Below are 24630 nucleotides of genomic sequence, written 5' to 3'. Positions count from 1 at the left end.
ACAAATGACCTAGTCAAGTTATGAACAATCAAGTCTCGAGTCTCGGAAGACATATTGACTAGCTCCTTAAGACTATTAAGAAGCATGCCCAGAAGGTATAAGGTGAACTTCCTCTTCCAATCCTCCGGAAGGGAGTTCCTCATTAATTTCGTGACCTTGTAACGATCCAAGGACCAAGTTTCATGAGTTTCATCACTCATCAGTCCCTTAGAGAAGAAACATGGAATGTTAGTGTCCATTATTTACTCCATGGAACTATTCCTTAGAGTTTTCCGGAGTTCCTCTTCCCATTCCTTGAAATTGACCAAGTTTAGGCTAAAAGCCAACTTGTCGGGGGAGTTTAGGGCACATGTTGCTGTTAATTACAGACATTTTGCTATAAATGAAAGAATTTGCAATGAAAAACCATTCACAAAACCAATAAGTTTGAAATTGAAAGCATACATGCAAACTTTCAATCTTATTAAGCGTTGTATCCACACATTTAAAATTTGTCCCTTTCAGGAGAGAATAAAACAATTCCAAGACCCCAAAAATCAATAAGTGATTAAGTATGCTTTGGCTTGTCTTAACACTTAATATTTTAAGGTAAGCAATCTAATTGCTAATAGCTCTAAGCTATTCTTGGTTCGATAAAACGTCGCATCTAATGCTTTCTTGACATTTATCTCCATTGCCACGATATCTAAGGACTCCTTACCGATATCGTTGAGTATAACCAAAACTAACGCTTATACCTAGTATACCTTACGTCCCGAGGAAAGTAGTAATGCTTTGCTTTGGCATAGCCCATTACTATTCTCATTAGTTCGGTAAGTGTCATTTTTGAATGACAAATTTTAACTTAATATTATAGGAACTTAGGGTTTTTATGTTGGTTGATTTAAGTGAACTAAATTAATCATTCAACATTCAAAATCCTAAACATGCATCTAATATCGCAATTATAAACATAAGCAAATATATATAAAAGATAATTAAAGATGCATTGGCAAACTAGCATGACCCCTTGAAACTTGAAGCATCCAATCTTTAAGGCTATCATTGCATCTTCTTGGCTTCGTCTTGTAGAAACTTCGTCGTGTTACTTCACCACTAATTATGCAATTACTAGTAAGTAGGACTAATCTAAATGATCTAAGTACAAAAATACTTAACGGCATGCAGTCCATATTTAGATTTACAAAAATACAAAACGGAACGTAGTCCGTATTTACTATCCTAGTCGGGCCATACTAGTTGCCTTTTGTAAAACCTGCATAAGAACATTTATAATATTCCATTCATCCATTCACTTCTAAAGTGAATGGCCCATGCATTTTAAAAATAATTCAAGCAACGATATAAAGTATTATATCAAACGAGCGTGTACTAGTTACTAACTTAGGTGGTTAATTCGATTAACAAGCCTAATTATAACTATTCAATGTTGGGTGTGTGGTAAGTATGGTCATATTGCTAAAAATTGTAGAAATAAGAAAAATGGACCTACTTCTCAAGCCAACATGGTGGAGGAACCTCTTGTAGCCATGATTACTAAAATTAACATGGTTGATAATTATGAGGGTTGGTGGGTTGATACCGGGGCTTCTAAACATGTTTTCCATGATAAAAATTGGTTTAAAAAATTATCACCCTACTAATGTCGAAAGAAAAGTCCTTCTAGGTGATTCTCACTCTACTAATGTTCTTGGTGTTGGTGATATTGAGCTTAAATTTACTTTTGGAAAAGTTTTGACATTGAAGGATGTTCTCCATGCTCCTCACATTCGTAAGAATCTTGTTTCCGGTTATCTCCTCAACAAAGCGGGTTTTGAACAAGTTATCAAATCCAATAGTTACACTATTACCAAGAATAATGTATTTGTTGGTAAAGGTTATGCTTGTGATGGAATGTTCAAATTGAATGTTGAGATGAATAAAAGTACTACTAATTTCGTTTATATTGTGAATTGTGTTAATGTTTGGCATGCTCGTTTATGTCATATTAATAGTAAATATATCAATGACATGAGCTATTTAGGCCTTATACCTAAATTAGTAAATAAATTTGAACAATGTGAAATTTGTAGTATGACTAAAACTACAAAGAAGCCTCACCCTAAAGTTGAAAGACATACTCAACTATTAGAACTTATACATACCGATATATGTGAGTTTGAAGGTATATTGACTAGAGGTGGACAAAGGTATTTTATTACTTTTATAGATGACTATTCACGTTTTACTTTTGTCTATTTGATGAAAAATAAAAGTGATGCTTTTGACAGCTTAACCACTTTTATAAATTAAAATATTTTGTAGTGATAGAGGATAAGAGTATGCTTCCTTAGGATTGATTGACCACATAAAATCCTTAGGAATTATACATGAAATTACTCCACCCTATTCCTCGGAGTCTAATGGTGTAGCGGAACGTAAAAATAGGACTCTAATTGCTTTGACTAATGCTATGTTAGTAAATTCCGGGGCTCCTAAAAATCTTTGGGAATAGGCCATATTAACCGAAAATTATGTGTTGAATAGAATACCTTGTAAAAAGACTTTATTAACACCCTTTGAGTTATGGAAAGGCCATAAACCTAATCTTAGTTATTTTCGTATTTGGGGGTGTTTGGCTTATGTTCAAAAAACGGATCCTAAAATTCCTAAATTAGGCATCAAAGCAACTAGATGTGATTTTATTGGTTATGCTTACAATAGTAAGGCATATAGATTTTTAGCTTAGAAAATTATGTTGTGATTGAATCTTTAGATGCAATTTTTCATGAAGATAAATTTCCTTTTGTAAATAGTGGGGGTGATGTAGCTACTAATGATAGCTTTGTTGAAAGATCTAGTTTTACTAGATGATTAGTGTTAGATGAACCTCTAAGAAGAAGTAAAAGAGGTAGGGTAGAAAAAGACTTTGGTTCCGATTTTCATTTATATTCACTTGATGATTGTTTGTTTGATTTAGAAGATATAATTTGTAATGTTAAAGATGAACCTGAATCTTTGGCCGAAACTTTTTCCTCACCCGATGCTAATTTTTGGAGGGAAGTTGTTAATGTTGAGTTAGAATCTTTGATGTCTAATAAAACTTGGATTTTAACTGATTTGCCACCTGGTTGTAAAGCAATAGGTTGTAAATGGGTACTTAGAAGGAAAAGAAAGCCTGATGGTACTATTGAAAATTCAAAGCTAGGTTGGTTATATAAGGTTTTCATCAAAAGGAAAATATAGACTTTTTTGATACTTATTCTCCTGTTGCTAAAGTGTATTCTATTAGAACTTTAATTGCTATTGCTGCTGTTCATAATCTTCTAATTCATCAGATGGATGTTAAAACTGCATTTTTGAATGGAGATTTAGATGAAGAAATTTATATGAAACAACCTGAAGGATTTGTTCAACCTGGGACGGAGGATATAGTGTGTAAATTAATAGCTCACTTTATGTCCTTAAACAAGCTCTTAAACAATGGCATAAGAAATTTGATGATTGTGTGATAGCTAATGGTTTTTTGGCTAATGAAAGTGATAAGTGTTATTATAAGTGTGAAGATAATGATAGTGTTATTATTTGCTTATATGTTGATGATCTCCTTATTTCTAGTAACCTATCGATTATTTCTAGTACCAAGAAAATTCATTGTAATTATTTTGATATGAACGACATGGGTGAAGGAAATGTGATATTGGTTATGAAAATTCATAAGTGCTCAAATATAATATTTCTTGATCAATCTCACTATGTTGAGAAAATGTTGAAAAAATATAATTATTTTGATTGCAAGCCTAGAAATAGTCCTTTGGATTTTCACATTCAACTTTATCTGACTGTGAATGATTATGATATTATTAATCAAAAAGAATATGCTAAAATTGTTGGTAGCTTAAGATATGTTGCAGATACCACAAGGCCTGATATTAGTTATGCAGTTGGTATGTTAAGTCGTTTACTAGTAGACCTTGTCATGAACATTGGTTTGCTATAGAACGTTTAATGTGTTATCTTAAGAAAACTTTTGACTATGGTATTTTTTATAAAAGACATCCTGCAATACTTGAAGGTTTTTCTGATGCTGATTGGAATTATTTAGCCGGAGAAACTATGTCTACAAGTGAATTTGTTTTCTTAATAGGTGGTGGTGTAATCAGTTAGAGGTCCAAGAAGCAAACAAATATATCCCATTCTACAATGGAGGCCAAATTGATAGCGTTGTCAAATTCCAGTGATGAAGCAAATTGGTTATGAAATTTCTTACATGATATCCCTATATGGGATAGACCAGTACCACCAATTTTGCTCCATTGTGATAGCACAGAGGCTATTGGAAGAGTACATAGTATGTACTATAATGGAAAATCTAGATCCATGAGAAGGATGCATGGGATTGTGAGAGGACATTTGTCCAATGGCGCCATAAATGTTAATCATGTACGATCGGAAGACAATCTTTCTGATCAATTGACTAAAGCTCTAGCTAGAGACAAGATTTGGAAAGTATCGAGGGGATGGGACTAATGCCCAAAAATGAAATAAGTCATATATGAGGATACCCTATTTAGGAAAAAACGAATCATATGATGACTTGAAGACATGCCAATTATTTATATACATATATTGTTATTTTGTCCCTCCCTAGGGTGCGGCATGTATACTTGTGGTGTTGATGAAGTTGAGCAAAATAATATTTTAATTTTATGTATATGATTTGTAGGATTTTGCTCTTAATGACCCTATAGCCTATGTGGGCGGAATGCTTGACCACAAGAGCATTCTTGATAGGATCACCTATATGAGTGTGGAAGTGAGGCCACTTCTATGAGAATGAGGGCATATTCTCTAAAGATACTCATGAATACCGGGATGGTGCACATGGCCAAAACGTGCAAACCTAAGAAGTTTTAAAATACCTAAGGTATCATGTGTGTGAAGTTTCCAACGTGCCATCAAGTAGTTGAAGTTTCAAGGTCGTGCCACTTTGACTCTAGTACGTGGTAAATTGAAACACTAATTAGAGGTTTCAAGGTGCGCGGAGCCACCTCTACTATGCATGGTATCTTGTGACGGTTATTCAAGTAAGTTATTTTTTGTTCAAATAAGTGGGGGATTGTTGGATATTTTAACTAAAAATAATTATATTTTAATTGATTTTTAATTTAATGTTCAATTTTTAAATTTAAATTATGAATAAAATCTTTTATTTTAAATTACTGTTTTATTTGCTTAACGTATTTAAAATATCACTATTATGAGATTTGTAACTCCTAATCAATATTTGAAAGTTACTTAAGCACCATTGGCTTTTAAAACAAAATTAACACTCCATAACGTTTTGATATTCAGCTACTTATAAGCAGGTGAGTGTTGGTTTTGGAACGTTACAAGTTTTTAAAGCATAGATATTTATCTTTATATATTTGACTTTGATCACAAATCAAAGTAATGATGGTGATTTAAATTAAAATTGAATTTTATTCTTAATAATTAAGTGGGAGTTACAAGTTGTTTAGCGTTGTAACTTCTGATTTATTTTTGCAACGTTTTGTACTTATGGTGGTCATATATATATATATATATATATATATATATATATATATATATATATATATATATATATATATATATATTTCCTTGTGTAGCTTAAGCCTTACGTGATAGACACAAATATACAATATACTATATATTCCTCTACATACTTGGATAATGTACAAAAGTCTGGTATATTGATTATTATATAAGCTTCTACTCCATAATACGCAGATTAGGGAGTGTATAAGTTGGGGTTTTATCCAGGGACGACGCGCCAATTACTTCCTGCGATTTGTATTGGAGGGCGTGAATCGTCTTGAGGAGAGTTGAAAGTTATCCGCAACCCACCCAACTAAATTTTCAGATTATTTTTAACTTTATATTTCTTTTATTTTCCCATTTTTTCCTTGTATTATTTTCAACAGAATATAGGAAAAATATGTTCATTTTTAATATACTAAATGTTCATAATATTTTTTTACGTGTTCATTTTTTATACTAATGTTCATTTTATTTAATGTGTTCATATATTTTTATGAAATGTTCATTTTATTAGGTGTGGTCCAGCTATTCTATGATTGTATGATAAATGTTCATTTTTAATATACTAATGTTCATAATTATTTTTGAAGTGTTCATTTTTTATTACTAAATGTTTTGTTTTTTTTGTTTTTTTTTTAAGTGTTCATAACTATTTTTACTAATTGTCCATTTTAAAGGTCGTGGTCTAGCAATTTATGATTATCGTGTTCATTTTTAACATACTAAATGATCATTTTTTAAAGATGTTCACTTTTTAAGTACTAGATGTTCATTTTTTTTTATGTGTTCATTTTTTTATTACTGAATGCTCATTTTTTTTTACGTGTTCATATTTTTTTTACTACATGTTCATTTTATAAAAAGTGGTGCAGCTAGAATAGTTGCACCAGTATGCACCAAAGACTTATTGGATTTACAAAGCTTTGTTGATCAGACTGATCAACCGGGGCCGGCTCATTGGAAAAATAAGGAAAGTTCAGTGATAACGTTGACAATTTTACCATCTATTTTGAAAATTAAGGTCCGTCTAGAAGTCAAGTGGTTATTAGTCACTTGTAAGGCTTGGAATTAGTCAGCTTTTACGAAGTTGAGTATGAAATATTTTCCACAAAATAATAAAAACACATCAAATTTTCAACTATTTTGGGCTGATAACTCGACTTCCACATCTATTTAAGAGCTCAATTATATTCTTACTATTGTCCATACTGAATTATCCAAGTCACGTATTATAGTGAGACAGTGAGAGTACGTAGTGTAAGATCGAGTGAGAGATCATGAGTTCAATTCCTACGTTAGCATCCCTAGTCAAGGATGGTAAAGTTCAAAATGATTTCATCATGTTCGAAGATGAACGTCCTAAGGTTGCATATAACCAATTTAGCAACGTAATCCCGGTGATCTCTCTCGATGGAATCGAGGATGACACACCGGGAGGACAAAGGGAGGTTATACGCAACCAAATTGCTAAAGCTTGTGAGGAATGGGGGTTGTTTCAAGTGGTGGATCACGGTGTTGATCCTAAACTTGTGCATGATATGGCTACCTTGTCTAGGGAATTTTTTGCTTTGCCTGATGAAGAGAAACTAAGGTTTGATATGAGTGGAGGCAAGAAAGGTGGTTTCATAGTATCCAGTCATATACAGGTACCTCTTATCTTATAAGAATGGGATTTTCTTCCTTTTAAGGATAACTAAACATGTAAGATATGTTTTAATCTTACTTGAACTTTTTTGAAACCATCTTACTTGAACTTATTTTTCCTGAAATAAACTTATCTAAACGTAATTGAACTTATTACACCTGAAATAAGTGAAAATAAGATGCATAGAACAGACCTTAATTCAATGGGTAAATAAGAGCCACTTAATTCAAAGTACAACTAAAACAAGTTCTTGTACGTTCATGAGAATTAAGATAAGTTCAGATAAATTTATACATGAAACTGTGACCTTATGGCACTGGGTACTTTAATATATACGTATTATTTTATATTTATTTTATTTTAACAATTCCACTTATTCAAAAAAAATTAACGAATTTTTCATCTTATTTGGATGTATAAAGTACTCTTCAAAATTTAGCAAATATTATTGATAATTTCATAAATCTTCTTTTAAGAATATACTTCGTATTATCTAGTACTTTGTATTTAACTAGATAATGCCCGAGCCATGCTCGGTTTTTAAAATTAACACGGAAAATTAATTGAAATATAGAAGTGTCTATATAAATGTAAGTAATCGTCAACCCATAAATAAATAAATAATGAAGTTTGTTAATTAATTAATTTAAAGTGTGTAGAATCATATGCATAACAATAAATAAATACATAATAATATTCCTGGATAGTTTTGCAATGGCTACAATAAAAATTGTAGCCATCATATAAACAAAATCTACACCGTTGATTATTACTATTATGTAAATAAGGGCAATTGATTTAAGTCGACCAAAAAAAATACCTAAAAAAGTTTTCTTTAACTATTTTTCCTTATTCCTCTAAAACTAAACTACTATACATACGACAACTTCCAATCTTCCATTAGGGGGCGTTTGGTTCACATAGTGGTATGAGTTTGGAATCAGGAATGGGGTTAAAATGGTTTCGGGTTGGAACTTGATACTTAATACCATGTGTTTGGTTCAATTCTGGAATAAATCTCTTACTATTCCCTTCTTTTATTTGATACCTAAGGGAATGGAATGAGCCAAACCCACATCCCCCCCAAGGTTTCTAAACCCCATACCTCATGGATTTGAGGTATGGGTTTAAAATTCATACTTTTGACAAACAAACATATGGTATGAGTTTTAGTCATTCTAAACCCATACCTCATACTTGTATTCCCCGAACCAAATGTCTCCTTAATGATTTTTTGCAAAGTAGGAAAAATCAACACAATCCACTTAAAAATAAATCCATCAATTAGTGCAAAGTAAAATTGGTCCTATCCAACTATCCATAAACTTAGTATTAAACTATCCAATGTATAAAATTGTAATCCTTTTTTGAAAATTAGTTTCCAGTTTTCCATTGATTGTTTGTACTATTATACTTTAATCCTATCCACAGTATATAGTTTCCAGTTTTCCATTAATTGTTTGTACTTATTATATCTTGCATCGTTCAGACGTTTTGCAAAAAGAATATATTATACAAATGTAAAGAACATACAGTTGTAGTGAAAAAACATAGTATTAAAATGTAATGAATATATACCTAAAGTAAAGAGAACATATCTGCACCAAAAAAGAGTGAAAAGAACATATGTCCATGTTCTTTGATTATTAGTGTAATGTAATTTTATTTGTGATATAATATTCATTGCTTATTGTGAAATGTTCTTTGAATTTTGTCTTTAAATTATGGTGGGTATATATAAATAACGTACATTACATAATACTATCATGTTCTTTATTAATATTATAGATGTTTTTTAGACATAAAAAAAAACCATTAAATTGGATGTTCTTTACAAAACAGTTATATGTTCTTTACAAAACAACTACATGTCCAAGCAAGGTACCAGCGGCTGCACCTTAAAATTTTCATCCTATCTATGTTAATTGTTCCTCTATAGTTATTTAATGGAGATAAAATTAAAGGTTGAATATGTTGACAAGTAAATTTTTTTTTTTTCATTTTTTTTTTCAAAATAAAGTAGTTATTAAAATCATTTATAAATGGAAAAATTGGTTTTATTAATCCCAACTTTGGACCATTTAGTTTAATTAATCCCAATTATCGATTATTTCTAAATAATCCCAATTTTGGTGGGTATTAAGTTTTAATCAAGCGTTACCGGTTACCAAACCTATAATAGCAGGTCATTTACCACGTGTCAACACTCTATTAGTTTAAAAAAAAAATTTAAAAAAGTTAAAAAAAAATACATAAACCACTGCCAGCCAGCCTAGAAGCCTACACTGTCGGCGACACCCTCGCCACCAGCCAACCCCTTCCCTGCCCTTCCCCAACCACGGAAGTTTCCTTCCCCGCCCCCAAAACCTCCCTCTCCCTTCCCCTTCCCCGTAAAACACCTCCCCTGCTTTCCCCTTCTTCAGTTTTCCCCGTCTTAGATTTGGCTGCATGGGTGGGGGTTTTGAGTGTGGCAATGGAAGTAAGGGTGGGATTCGATTTTGGCGACGAAAACAAGCAGCGGACTAGGGGTTCGGTGCTGTGGCGACAGAAACAGGGGTGCGGGGTTGTGGGTTCGCGGGCAAGGGTATAAGGTGATGGGTGGGAGCTCAGCGTTCGTGGGAAGGGGTTTGGGTTTGGTTGGGTCATCAGGATAAGGTAGGGTCGCCGCGGTTGCGTCACCGGCTGGGGGTGGAGGTGGTTGCAGGCTGGGAAGGAGGCGTTTTTCGGTAGGGGCTGGGCTACGAAGGAGAACGGAAAAGGTGGTTTAGATTTCTTTTTTTTTAAGAAGAATTTTATTTTTTGGCCATTTAAAATGTGACATGTGGCAATATAAAAAAAAAGTTTATCTTTTATTCAGATCACCGGTCATTTGAACCTGATGAAAGAAAATGCCCCCCAAAGATAAAATTATTAATAAAAATTTTTCCTTTATAAATTAGAAGTCAAATATTAAATGGATAAGATTAATCATTAATATTTAAATGGTTGAAATTAAAATTAGTTACAATGGCTAAATTTTTTATGTAGCCATTGAATAGTCCTCCTAGGAAACTTAATAATTATGTAAAAAAAATAAAAAATTTATAAAAAGGCAAAATTGGCCGCAACACTCTGAAGTATGGCTTAGGTGCACTGAGCACCCTGAACTTTGCGTAGTAGCCAAAACACCACCAATTATGGTGTTAGGTGCAACGCATGCCATAAATGAAAATTTTCGGCAACTTATTTCACCGAGAGGAGGGTATGCACAATAATATACTTAAAAGACAATAATCCAAACCTGTTTGCATAAACGATCTAAACATTTTGTAGTCAACAAAAAAAAAATGGTAGGGAAAAATGTGTAAAAATGGATTTGAACTCTAGACTAGAGCGACAATTCAAGAAAGCTTGAGAGACACTTGGATAACCAGTTAGCTACACTTTATTGATGCTATAGGGCCGCTTCAAATTTTATTTTAATGAATATGTGGGATATGTGTTAAATACGGGTCTAGGCCGCACCTACAAACCAAGAGAGAGTCCACTTCACAAGACCAAAGGAGGTTCCATCCCAAAGCCATATGGAAATATGAGGTTCAGTTCCTTAGCCTTATAAAGTATTTGACTTTCTCAACTTTTATCAATGTGGGATGCTTACATGTGTTATGTGGTAGGATATAGTTCAACACTCCCCATCACATGTAAGGTCTCTTTAACTCAAGGATCACATTGCATGATCCAATTCAATTTGACCCAAAATATTTAATGCCATTAAAGTTCCCAAACCATGGGCCTGGCAATATACTCAAGCCATTAAAGGTCCCAAACCATGGGCTGGCTTTGATATCATGTTAAAGGACTAACTCAACCAAAAGCTTAAATTGATGGTAGAAGCTCAAGATGGTTTATATACTCTATCACACCCCTCACATGAAAGTCAATAGGGCTTGAAGTGTGGATGTAGCATGGGCTCCACCATACCCAGTGTTAATATTATATTTTGAAAGGAGGGGTGGATGAAATTAGAAATTCCTTTATTTTTTCTCATTTTGCATTTGTTTAGAGATATAAGAGATGGAGATACTAATATAGATTAGTTAAATTAAATATATATATATATATATATATATATATATATATATATATATATATATATATATATATATATATATATAAACAACCTCTTTATAGTTCCCAACTTTCCTTCATAAGAAACCAACTATAATCCCCTATATGTTTAGTTAAATATTGGCTTAAATATTATTTTGTTCACTTTATTTTCATCTACTATAAATTCAGATAAAGAATTAAGTATTACTTAAGTTCATTCACAATTTAAATTAGTTGTAATAACGTCTATTAAATTCTAATAATTTAAAGTATATAAAAATTAGGTTAATTAAACAAAACTTTTAGGGTTTGTTTGATATTGCTGTGGTTTTCTGTTTTTTGGTTTTTTGTTTTTCAAAATCATATGATATATGTCAAATAATGAATAATAAATTAGTCAAACTTATTAAAATCATGACAATTTTGAAAACTGACAACAGAAAAGTGGAAACACCTTTTTCTTGTTTCCTGTTTTTGATTTTTTGTTTTCAAAAAAACTAAAAACTGAAAAAAAAATAAAAAAAAATAAAAAAAAAACGATGCCAAACAAACCCTTAATTTTTCTAATTTTACTTTTGCTAGAATGAAGTAGTAGCAAATTGGCGGGAATTGGTAACTTTCATTCTATACCCAATAAAAGAGAGGGACTACTCGAGGTGGCCCGATAAGCCCAAAGAATGGCGGGCCGTAACTGAACTCTATACTGAAAATATGATGGGCCTAGGTACCCAACTTTTAGGGGTTTTGTCCGAGGCAATGGGCCTTGAAAGGCAGGCCATGACAAAGGCCTGTAAGGAGTTGACCCAAAGGATGGTAGTGAATTTCTATCCAAAATGCCCAGAGCCCAGTCTTGCAATTGGGCTTAAAAGACATACTGATCCAGGTACAATTACTTTGTTACTACAAGACCAGGTTGGTGGGCTACAAACTACTAAAGATGGTGGAGAGAATTGGATCACAGTCCAGCCCATTGAGGGTGCTTTTGTTGTCAACCTTGGTGACCATGCAGAAGTAAGTTGATAATTCTTAAACTATTTTTGCTTAATGATATGCAAATAAGGTGTATTTTACTTATCTGATTTTTATCAGTGTAAGTCATTATAGCTAAAAATAGAACTGGAATAAACTCTATGTATTACTTTCTCCGTTTTTACTAACTTGCAGCATACCACCCTAGCACACACTTCAAGAAAGATTATTAAACTAGGTCAACTAATTAATTAATTGAAATAATTTTATCACATAAGAGAAAGTGCTAAGTTAGTACAGTTCAATTTTATAACTTAATTTGTCCATGTACCTTTTCTAATTACCTCCTCAAATTAAAAAAGATGTATTATAAGTATATAAAAATTGAGAAAGTATATGTAATTTGAACTTATTTTTCTTATATATAGGAGAATGAATAAAAGTTAGGGAATGTGAAAATTGCCCATGTGATACAAACAAAAGAGAGGGAAGAAGCATGGTTATTTCATGTTTACAAGGGTAAAATTGGTATTTAGTGTGAATATATGCATGTAGACCTGTCTATTTGGGTCAATGGGTTGGATTCGAGTCAAATTTCGAGTGTTTGAATTATTACAAAATATGATAAGTGGGTCAAATTGGGTCATTAGGGTCGAGTCGGGTCGAGTTCTCTCTCAATAACTCGGGTTTTGGGTTGAGTTGGGTTACTGGGTCGGGTTAGAGTTTGACAGGTCTGCATGCATGTAAAAAGTGATTGACTGCATACCAAATAAGAAAAAATTATTGGAATTAATATGCAACTTTCAGGAAAAAAAATACAATTAAAAATAAAAAAAAGGAGGAATGAAATTATCATCCATAATCTAAACTTATATTTCTAACATAAGTAAAAATATGATGAACAAAGCTTGACATAATTTTGCTCTATTTATTGGCAAAGTTATCAATTGTCCTCCTGAAGTCACAAAATCAAACCTTAAACAATGAACGACGTATTACTTCCTCTGTTTCAAATTAGTGTCCCAATTTGATTTTTTGCACTATATATTCAAGATTCACTTTGGCCAATGTTCGTGATTATTTGAACAAAATTATAAGGAATAATTATGTGGGTATTAATTGAAATTGTCTTAATGTATATATTCCTGATATCAACGTTATATATATATAATTTAATTTTTTTTGAACTAAAGATATTGAGGTAGTATCTGATCACTAGCTGCAATTGGTACTTGACTATCTGATAGTCCATTTTACTCTCTACCGCCTTGCTTTGAAGTTTGAATAACAAAATAAAATTTCTTGACTACTAACAATTTTGAGATTTATATTGAATAAATGAGGTGAATACGCCTTTATTGCCCAATATCTTCACAAATTCCCTGTTCAATATTTGATTATTTGACGAAGCAAAAGACTTCATCAAATTCAAAAAACTAATGCACGAAATAACCAGTCAACTTTCTATAGCTCTATATTCAATATTCAATAACTTAAGCTGTGGCTGAAGAGTTAAATTTCATTGACTACGAAGAAATCGGAATTATATGACATAACAAAATTATTAAATTATCTAGTGAAAAGTCTTAAAACAAGACAGGGTTAAATTGCTAATCCTCCTTTTTAAATACTGGCTCCATTTCTAATTTTTGCATTATTTATTTGTCCTATTTTGACTAATGTTTGTGATTTATACATAAGAAAAAGGAAAATTTGTCTAAGACAACCTTTTAAAAGACAATTTTTGTGAAAAAAATAGAAGAAAAAGGGGTGCAATTAGGAGAAATAAGGTCACGTGCAGCTCATGTGGGAGTCAACGCTGGATTCCGGTGAGTCAATGCCTAAAAGTGGGAGTTGGTCGTCCTTAACAAAAAAAAAATTTATTAGGGTCTGACTTTGCCAAAAAAAATTTAAAAGGTTGTCCTAGACAAAAATTGTTTTTTAAAAGGTTGTCTTAGACAAATTTTCCTAAGAAAAAAATATAGTGTTATGGGTACTTGTTGTAATCGTCTCAATAAATAGATTATTAGTTTTCGATTGTTAGAATATATACTTATTGATAATGAAAGATATTATTATTAAAGATTAGTATCGACATACGTGCTCAAGAAAAATGAAGCAAGTATTTAAAAACGGAATGAGTACAATTTAACCATTTAAATTTATTTTCATGCTTTTTTCTTGTAGTATCTTAGCAACGGAAGATTCAAGAAGGCAGAACATCAAGCACTTGTGAATTATGACCATAATCGATTGTCGATTGCGACATTCATCAATCCAGATCAAGAAGCAATTGTGTATCCTTTGAAGATCGAGGAGGGAGACGAGGCAATTCTAGAAGAGCCCATTGCATTTGGTGAGATGTACAAGAGACATTTTGTAAAACACCTCGAGCGAGGCAAGGCCAAGAAATTGGCTAAGGAGAATAAACTTTCAAAAGAGGAAGTTGAGAAGATGCTTCAAAATCCAGTAAAAAATGTCAAATCCTTACAAGAGTTACTTGCATAGTTGCATGCAAGAGAATGTCATGAAATAGGTGATATACGCAGTAGAAATTAATAAATTAAGTTTTTTCATGCAATAAAGATGATGCAATGTATTGTACCTATTTGTAACATGGTATAGTAAGATGTTATTTATAAAATAAGCTTGATTTCAAATTTAGAATTTGTAATATCTCAAATAGAATATAATACTTTGTATAAATTATTGATCAAACTGCCAGTAATATATAGTAATAAATAAATAAAAAACATTCCTTATGTTTTCAAATAATTAACATGCTCTTTTAAACACATATTTTAAATGTCACTGATCATACTTCGTTCTTAATCTTTGGAACGAAATTTGCTAACTATAATATGAGCTTTAAAGAAATAAAACTTGCTCTCTTTGTACTCCATACGTGCATGGTAACGTTTTTCAATTTGAGTGAATGTATGGTTGATTAGGTATTGGGTGCGCACTGCCTCACATAAATTTGCGTGCGACAGGCTTGGTTGATATATTTTACTTGTTGGCTGATATGTTTCATGTGTTGGCTGATATGTTTCATTTGTTGCCTGATATGGTTTTTATGTTGTCTAATATATTCCTTTTGTTGGCTGATATGTTTTATTTTATTTTATTTTCCCTTTTATTGGTTGATATAAGACATCATTTGGCTTTTATGTTTCTTTAGTTGGCTGTTATATTTATTTTGTTGGCTGATATGTATATTTTAATTGTTGGCTTATATGTTTCATTTTGTTGGCTGATATGTTTATTTTGTTAGCTCACCTGTTGGCTGATTCCATCGTTTTGTTGGCTGATATGCTTCATTTGTTGGCTGATATGTTTCTTCTATTGGCTGATAAATACCTTTTGTTGGCTGATATATTCTCTTGTTGACTGATATGTATCTTTTGTTGTCTGATATATTCCTTTTATTGGCTGATACGTTATTTTTATTAATGTTAACTAATGACTGATATGTTACTTTTATTGGCTGATTTACAAAATACATACAAGTACAAACTATGTTTTCCTTCTCTCTCCTCTTTCCCCCTCTTCCTCTTCCTCTCTTTCTTTCTCTCTCCTGTGAGCAGCTCCTCTTTCCTCCTCTTCGTCTCTTTCTTTCTAAAATCAGCCACAAATCCTCACGTGAACCCACCGCACCTACCAACCACCAACCACCGAACCCACTCGGCCACCACCACCTCTACCTTAAGCCGAGCCTAGCGTAAATCACCAACCACCGAACCCACCAAAGAAGCCCCAGCCACTCTCACCCAGCCACCACCAGCTAAAACAACCAGCCTACTCCCCGAAAACAACCATAGCTCCCACAGTCCGCAATTGAGCCACCACCGAACTCGCAGTCCCAATTTCAATTCAAAGTGTCCACCAATCAGTCACAACCAACGAATTGCGGCCGCTTCTCCGGGGATACAATAGTCCCTGTTGAAGCAGAACGTTGATGCTTTGAAAATCATTCAATTAGGGTTGATGATTGATTGATTTTGTGGGTGTTAATGAAAATTATGAATGGAAAAAAAAAATGAAAGGAGTACAGTAAAAAGGAGGAGAGCAGAGGAGAGAGAATAAAATAATAATAATAATTTACATTATGCAACTTTAATAAGCGCAAATGGCAAACGTCAAAGCGTTCTAATTATAATGATACCTTTTGTCCTTTTCCACCATTTAAAAATAGAATGCCATACTATTATTATTATTATTAATTATTTTTAAAAAAAAAAAATTTGTTATGGGTGGTCAATGGTATTGGTATAACAATACACCCCTCAGGATACTCAACCAACTGGGAACAATCTCCAAATAATAAATTAATTGAAATGGATGGCGTTCAATATTGATGATAGACTTTGACATATGAATGAAGAATAAATAATTAATGCTCCTTTGTGAATTATTCCTAACTTCAGATCCAGCCAACATTATTTGACAAAACACTTATTATATTTGAGGAGAAAAAAATAAATTTATTTAAACTCTGTATGTTTTGATACAAATATTTTTCATGAAATATCATTTTCAATGAAAAACAAATATTTTAATAATTATTATAGAAAGCCGTATAGTAGAGAAAAAAATGGATTTAATAGGGAGAGGAAGGATAGAAGAAAGAAAATGAGTAAAGTACAAATACAGTCCCTAAACTATTATATTTGTGCACTTTTAGTCCCTCAACTTTATGTGCATTTTTTATCCCTCAGCCACCTTGAGTGGTGTTTCTGACCAAATAGTTTAGGAACTTAGTCTAGTCAGCATTAGTTAACGGACCATGACTTATATTTTTTTTTTTGTCAGAATTTATTTAAAAAAAGAATCTTTTTAACTAACATGGCAAATGTTGTGATAGACAATAGTTTAGGGACCTCTACATGACACGTGGCCCAGTAAAAAAAATTATTTGTCATTTTCCTTTTTTTTCTACAATATTGATTTTTCATCCAGCATTAATTAAAAAAACTGACGTAATTAAAAAGCAATACTTTAATATTTTCTTAAAAAAAAGCAATATTTTTTTTCCAAAAAAATAATATTAAGGAGTTTGTTCCCTAGTTCCCCTATTCGGCTATCCCCCCCTCTCTCTCTTCAATGCTTCCCTAACCCCCCCTTCAATTTTCTCTCTCCTCCCTTCTCCCATGGCTTCCAACTCCCCCCTCTCCTCCGACAATGGTTCCCACCCCAAAAAAAAACCTAGGCCAACCTCAACCACCAACAAAACAAGAAACAAACCCTACTTTCCCCCTCCGGAATCGCCGTCGAATTCGCCCACCATTACCACACAATTGATTGCATAGAGAATAGCGAAGAAGGTGATAATGACGAGGATAATTAAGAAGATGTTCTTCCATGATTTTCTTACCACTGTTCATTATTTTTTTGAAAAATTTTTCTAGGTGAAATAAATAATTGAAGAATCCTAAATCCCCCAAATAAACCTCAAAAACAAACACCTTATCTTGGTTGTTATGGCGGTGGTTGTAATGGAAGGAGAGGCTTCAACGGCGGAGGGGGCGGCGACGGAGGTGGTAGTGGAGAAAGAGGTTGAGTGGCGGAAGGAAGAGATGTTCTTCCTTATATTATTGTTTTTCGAATTAAAAAATTATGGAAGAATAAGCAATTTTTCTTGGTTTAATTCATGATTTCTCATTTCTTGATGTTTTAGATTTTTTGGGTTTTCTTATTGAATTAGAAGAACAGGGAATAAAAATAAGGAATGAGTAGTTTTTTTTTTTTTTTTTGACGAAAAGGAATGAGTTGAAATAATTTTTTTTTTCCTTTTTTTTAATACAAATAGAGGTTTTTTTTTTTTATTTTTGAAGAAAAAAGAAATTTTTTTTTATTAATGCTGACAAAAAAAAAAAGTGGAAAAAAAATATTAATGACTTATAGTCCCTAAGCTTTTGCTGACTAGGCTAAATCCCTCAACTTTTTGGTTAGAAACACCAAAAGTGGTGGTTGAGGGACCAAAAGTGCATAAATGAAAGTTGAGGGAATAAAAGTGTACAAATACAAAAGTTTAGGGACCGTATTTATGCTTTACTCGAGAGAAAATAGTAATTACATTAAAAATCGTACTACAATCTGTACGTATTATTAATATATAGTACTCCTTTTGTGTGTGTGTGTGTGTGTGTATACAGTTATTTCATGAAATGCCACTGAGCAATTGCTAAATTCACCAAATGCCATGAACCTTTTCAAAATTCACCAAATGCCACTAAGTTTTAAAAAAATTCACCGAGTGCCATTAATGACTGACAGCCGTTAATTGAGCGTTAGTTGCCCCACCACTTGCCACGTGTCACCTTCTGATTGGTCCATTTAAAAAAAATAACAAAAAAAAAAACTGATCCCCAAACCCCAGCCACCAGCCTAGCCGCCGGCAGTCCCGGAACCCCAGCCACCAGCCCAGCCGTCGGCGGTTCCCGAACCCAACCACCCACCACCTACGAAATCTCGTGAAACCAAACACCAACAATAATCCACAATCTAAAGCTGGTGGTGGAGGTTTCGGGATTTCGCATTGTGGTGCTTGTGGAGGTTTCTGGTGGTGGTCGTTTCTGGTGATGGTGGATTTGCGGGGTTTCGGGATTTCGCTAGTGGAGTTTGTGGTGGTGGTGGTGGTCGTGGTCGTGGTCGGGATTTTGGAGTTTCTGATGGTGGAGTTTCTGGTAAAACGCCATTGAAGCTCACGCATAAAAGCTTGAGGAACATCATTTCTTCACCAAATTTTATTAAACTTGTACCAAAATGTTCACAATTCAACATACAATCAATTAGAGCAAACAATTTTGTGAATTGCTTCACCAAACAAAAAACCCCAATTCAATTTTTTTAGGGTTCGCAAATGGTGGTGGAGGAAAGGGGGTGGGTTTCGCGGGCTAGGGGTTTGGGCTAAGGTGGGTGGCGCGACGGGGGAAGGGGAGGGGAAGGGGTGGGGGTCCGCCGGCCGCCGGCGCGCCTTCTGGTGCTGGCTTCGGCGGCAAGGGGGTTTGGCGGTGCTGCCTGGCTTGTGGTGGCCTGGGCTGGTGGCAGCAATTTGGTAATTTTTTTTTTATTATTAATTTTTTAATTTTTTATTAATTTTTTAATTTTTAATTTTTTTAAAAAAACGGAACAATCAGAAGGTGACACGTGGCAAGTGGTGGAGTCAACTAACGGCTGTCAGTCATTAATGGCACTCGGTGAATTTTTTTAAAACTCAGTGGCATTTGGTGAATTTTGAAAAGGTTCATGGTATTTGGTGAATTTTGCAATTGCTCAGTGTCATTTCATGAAACAACCGATAGATATATATATATATATATATATATATATATATATATATATTATTCACAATTCAAAGGATTTTCAAAATTATATTCAATACATAGTCAAGTACTCAAGTAGGATCTTGCCTCAACAAATGATTTATTATAAGAATGTAATTGTAATTAAAGATATGAATAATCTGATACGGAGTATATAAATTATTGACAAATTTGCACAGCCAAAACAAGAACAAATGAAAACAAATGACGTATTTATACGCGTGCTTTGAATCTCGACTCAAATATATTTAATTTGTATGGGGCATGTTTATTTTATGTTTTACTTTTTTTTTTCTTTCGTTATTTCTTCGATTATTTGTTAATTTTCATTACATATTTTATATTTTAGAACTCAAATAATACAAATGACAAAACTCAATGTTACAAACCGGTGCATCTCCCAAACCACACGGGCACTCAAAGACATAATAGTTTGGGCGTGTTCGGCGCTAGCTTATGAGTAGCTTTTAGTGGTTTGACTTGGTCAAATCACTACTTTGTTAAAAATATATGAGTATTTAGCAATGTAGTGGTTGGGGGTAGCTTTTATTAAAAGTTAGAAATGTTAGCTTTTGAAAATAGAGGTAACTGTTTAGGTAGCTGTTGAAAATTTGATATATAGTTTAAAAAAATATATATTGATTTTTATAGGTAACAACTAGTCAACCGCTACTTTGTCAAACACTCATATCTATATTATCTATCTTCACAACTAACAGCTTGTTGACAGCTAATAACTACCTACACAGCTACCATCTGCCTTCACAGTTATTTTTTGCCGAACACGCCCTAAAAGAGCAAGTCATTTTGGTTTTTTAACGATACGTTATTCATTTGTATTTCAATAAGTACGGCTTAACTAACATAAGAACTGTGATAATACAGTGAATAACCGTTGACTTTGACTTAACGCTCAATTAATTACGTAATAAGTCCATAGTATTTTAAGGGTTGTATCGCTGCCTTATATTGACTGAATAATTTTTTTTTTATTTTGGTGGTACATAAAATCAATATTATACCTTGTGATAATCGTTGCTATATATGTAGCTGGCCGTTTAGAGTTGGTAATCATCAATTCATCATTACTCAATCAAGTAAAGTACAAGAGAGTAAAATTTATAATTTATAACAAGAAAAAAGAGAATTAATAAATGGCCCCCACATCAGCATTTGTAACACCTTCAACATTAGCCAAAGAAACCACATTAAAAGATGGTTACATTATAGATGAGCGGGATAAGGCTATGGTTGCTCATAATGAGTTTAGTGATGACATTCCGGTGATCTCGCTAGCCGGATTCGACGAGGACCATCCAGGGGGTAGAAGAGAGGCAATCCTGAAGAAAGTTGTCGAAGCGTGCGAGGAATGGGGGATCTTCCAATTGGTGGATCATGGTATTGATGTTGAGCTTATCAATGACTTGACAAAGTATACTAAGGAGTTTTTTGCTCTTCCTGATGAAGAGAAGCTCAAGTATGAGATGTCTCCTGGAAAACATAAGGGTGGTTTCCTTATCTCTAGTCATCTCAAGGTAAATTTACTTGTATTTTCATGCACATAATAGCCATAATCAAAGTAACACAACATAATTAATCTTCCAATTCTTTGAATATACATGTCGTAAACTATATAATATGCGCCGTTAGACTTGATAAATAATAATTTTATCCTATTACAAGTATTATTATTCAAATCTACTCACTCAAGTTAGTATATGGTTAATTACTAGCAACAAGGTCAGCATCAATATATTTATTCAATGACATGTTTTGAAATTAACACGGTAAAAAGTCTCATGAAACATATTATAACATACAAGTAGTAAAAAGTCTAATGGAACTGTTGTAACAGGGGGAGGCAGTGGCAAATTGGCGTGAACTAGTGCTCTTCTTTACATATCCGGTACAAGGGCGAGACTACTCAAGATGGCCTAGCAAACCTGAGCAATGGAAGGCCATGGTTGAAGCCTACGGCGAAAATATGATGAGCTTGTCCTGCAAGATGTTCGAGCTTTTGTCCGAGGGTTTGGGGTTAGACAAAGATGCGTATGCAAAGTCAATGGGTGATATTAGCCAGCATTTGGTGGTTAACCATTACCCTAAGTGCCCACAACCCGAGCTAGCTGTCGGTCTTAAACGACACACCGATCCAAGCTCCATTACTTTGCTCCTCCAAGACCATGTTGGTGGGTTACAAGCTACAAAGGATGGTGGCAAAACTTGGATCACCGTTCGCCCTATCAAAAATGCTTTGGTCCTTAACCTTGGTGATCATGCCTATGTAAGTCAAATCTCTAACATTAAAATTTAGAAACTATTAAATTTTGATTTAGTATTGTACTTTGTATTTGTTATTGTCGTACATGGTTGGGTCTATATGGCAAAGATATGTTGGAACATTGCATTGACAATTATAACCCTTAAAAAATGAAGGAAAAGACAACGCTACCCTCTAGATTGACAATTTTTATAAGATCAACTTGTATATAATCTTTGTTTTGTTAAGAATACTAGTATATTTTATTAATGCCTAGAACATAATTTTATGAGCAGTTCATGAGCAACGGACGATTCAAGAGTGCCGATCATCAAGCAATCGTAAACTCAAACGAGACACGAACGTCGATAGCAGTATTCATGAATCCAGCACAAGATGCAAAGGTGTATCCGCTCAACATAAAAGATGGAGAGAAGTCATTGTTGGAAGAGCCTATCACGTATGCTGAGATGAATAACAGGCACAAGAATAGGTACCTGGAAATCGTGCGACTAAAGAAATTGGCTAAGGAAGAAAATTGGTCACAAGAAGAGCTTGATCTGAAGCTAAGCCAGCTTAATTGAATCGACCTAGCCAGGCCAGCATCTAACCGTGCAATACATTATTGTGCAACGTGAATAATTGTGACAATATGTCCAAAAAATTGACAATTATTAAGGGAAATTACCACCAAAGTTTGAAAATAAAATAAACTTCGAGATCGAAGCTTCTTTTTTTTTTTCCCTCTCTTTATGTTTTTAAAGGTGAATCATTCATTATGTAGTAATATTGGCTTGTAAAAAGTTCATATTATTGTAATTTTACAAATATGTGTAAATGTAAGTAGTACTTGTATGCGTGTTCATGCACTCTTGAACTTATCACACCTTAAGTATATATGGTCCACTCATTACTCATGGTTCAAATTATATTGGTATTTTATTGTAAACATTCATTCACTAGTCAATTACCTTTAAAATTTTCAATAATAATCCTTTATATATATATATATATATATATATATATATATATTATATATATATATATATATATATATATATATATATATATTATATATATATTATATATATATGGGAGTATATTCCTCGGTGTTATTTCTAATGTTATCTTATTTCTCAAAGAAAGGTATGTAGTATTGTGAAACTCTTTAACTACCACATAATTTAGATTCAGTTAAAGTTTACTTAGGCCTTTTTCGGTTGAAGGGATTTGGATGGAAAAGAAAAGAAAGGAAAGAGTTTTTATCATATTCCTATATTTGGTTGAATAAATTAAATAACACAAGGATTCAAATGAAAGGAAGGGAAATGGGAGGAAAGTTCCTTTACAAATCTTTAACTTTCCTTTTCTCTCAAAATTGGAGAAATTCAACGAATAAAAGTTATACTTATTAATTTTCTTTCTCTTCCCTTCATTTCCTTTCATTAACCAATTATTGGAAGATAAAAACACCTACCTTTCCCTTCTTTTCCTTTCCCTTTCCCTTCCTTTCTCTTCTTTACCTTTACTAATATTGAACCAAACAGAGCCTTAATTTGTATTCCATTCGTCCTTTTTGATGTATCTATTTTTAAAATTTTACAAAAATTAAAGAATTAGGAGTTTTTTAAAATTCATAATGATTAGGAGTACAAAAAATAGAATTGATGCATGTGTGTGTATTTTATTGCTGAAGTTATATTAAAAAAAAAAACCGTAGAAATTAAATCTTTTAATGGCACGCATGTCATTGTCAACTCAATTGATCGGTGTACCTTATTACGTTTTTCAACAAAATTGAAGGGAGAGATTGAGGAATAAAAGTGAGAAAAAATAGGGTATCATGGTCCAAAAGTACAATCCATAAATGGAATAAAATAGAATTAGACACATCAAATTAGGACTCATTCTAAGGAAAATAGGTACGTCATTAAGGGGCGGAGGAATTATTATTTTATCTTATTAGTCGTGATTTTCATAAATCTGTCTTTTTGAACTTATCCGAACTTATTAAATTAGCTTGCTATTATATTTTCTTATATGAATTTATTCACCTAAACGAGGTTTTTGTGGGGTTTTTTTTTTTTTGGTCAATTCCGAGCTTAATTTGGAACTTTAAAGAGACAAAATGATTCCCAAAATCTTACCCGAGTAATTTTTGCAACTGTAAAAAATAATGACATGTAAATTGAGACATTTACATTATTTGCAAACCAAGAATTTTTTTAATAATTTTTTAAAATAATTAATTTTATTTAAATTTTTTAAAAAGAACTAACCATATATCATGACATGTATCATGATCAACCATAATGAATAACAAAGCTAACGACCGTTTGTCACTAAGGGTACTTTGAGGTATTTGAAAAAGTGAAGGGTATTTGACGAATTTTTAAAAATTCGAGGGTATTTGACGAATTTTTAAGAGCTCATGAGTATTTGGTGAATTTTAAAAAAGCTCAAAACCATTTGGTGAAAAAAAATAAAATCCGTACTATAGATGAAGAGAAAGTATGTGTAAATAAAGTGATGCTGTAGCATTTGTGAATTTTTTAAATTATTTAATAATTATTGCAATATTAGGGAAGCGAGAATTTAATGTATTATCTTTAACTGTATATGACAATACAAATATGTTCTATTCCGAATTATGTTGATGATTTGATATTTAAGACTTTTAATTTAGGGAAAATAAACTTGTGTTGACCTGATCCACAATAATATTATCGATAATATTATTGTGGACCTGGGGTTTATACGCAACTGGTGTTATAGTG

At 32.8% G+C, this 24630-nt stretch overlaps 2 protein-coding genes across 2 annotated transcripts; both read left to right on the top strand.

Annotated features, from left to right (window-relative positions):
* Window positions 1-6028: 6028 nt before the first annotated feature.
* LOC110686439 (naringenin,2-oxoglutarate 3-dioxygenase-like) lies at window positions 6029-16509 on the top strand. The gene is made up of 3 exons (XM_021863061.1): window positions 6029-7208; window positions 11882-12310; window positions 14456-16509. Exons 1-3 carry the CDS (start codon window positions 6840-6842, stop codon window positions 14774-14776), a joined length of 1119 nt encoding a protein of 372 aa, XP_021718753.1. The 5' UTR covers window positions 6029-6839; the 3' UTR covers window positions 14777-16509.
* A 4145-nt stretch (window positions 16510-20654) lies between these two features.
* On the top strand, window positions 20655-22779 carry LOC110686440 (naringenin,2-oxoglutarate 3-dioxygenase-like). The gene is made up of 3 exons (XM_021863062.1): window positions 20655-21128; window positions 21449-21877; window positions 22150-22779. The coding sequence occupies exons 1-3, from the start codon at window positions 20748-20750 to the stop codon at window positions 22435-22437; spliced, it is 1098 nt and encodes a 365-aa protein (XP_021718754.1). The 5' UTR covers window positions 20655-20747; the 3' UTR covers window positions 22438-22779.
* The last annotated feature ends 1851 nt before the right edge of the window (window positions 22780-24630 follow it).

Source organism: Chenopodium quinoa, unplaced genomic scaffold, assembly GCF_001683475.1.
Source record: "Chenopodium quinoa cultivar QQ74 unplaced genomic scaffold, ASM168347v1, whole genome shotgun sequence".
Classification (NCBI taxonomy): Eukaryota; Viridiplantae; Streptophyta; class Magnoliopsida; order Caryophyllales; family Amaranthaceae; genus Chenopodium; species Chenopodium quinoa.
Note: the sequence above shows the minus strand (reverse complement) of the source record. Positions and strands in the feature narration are given on the sequence as shown.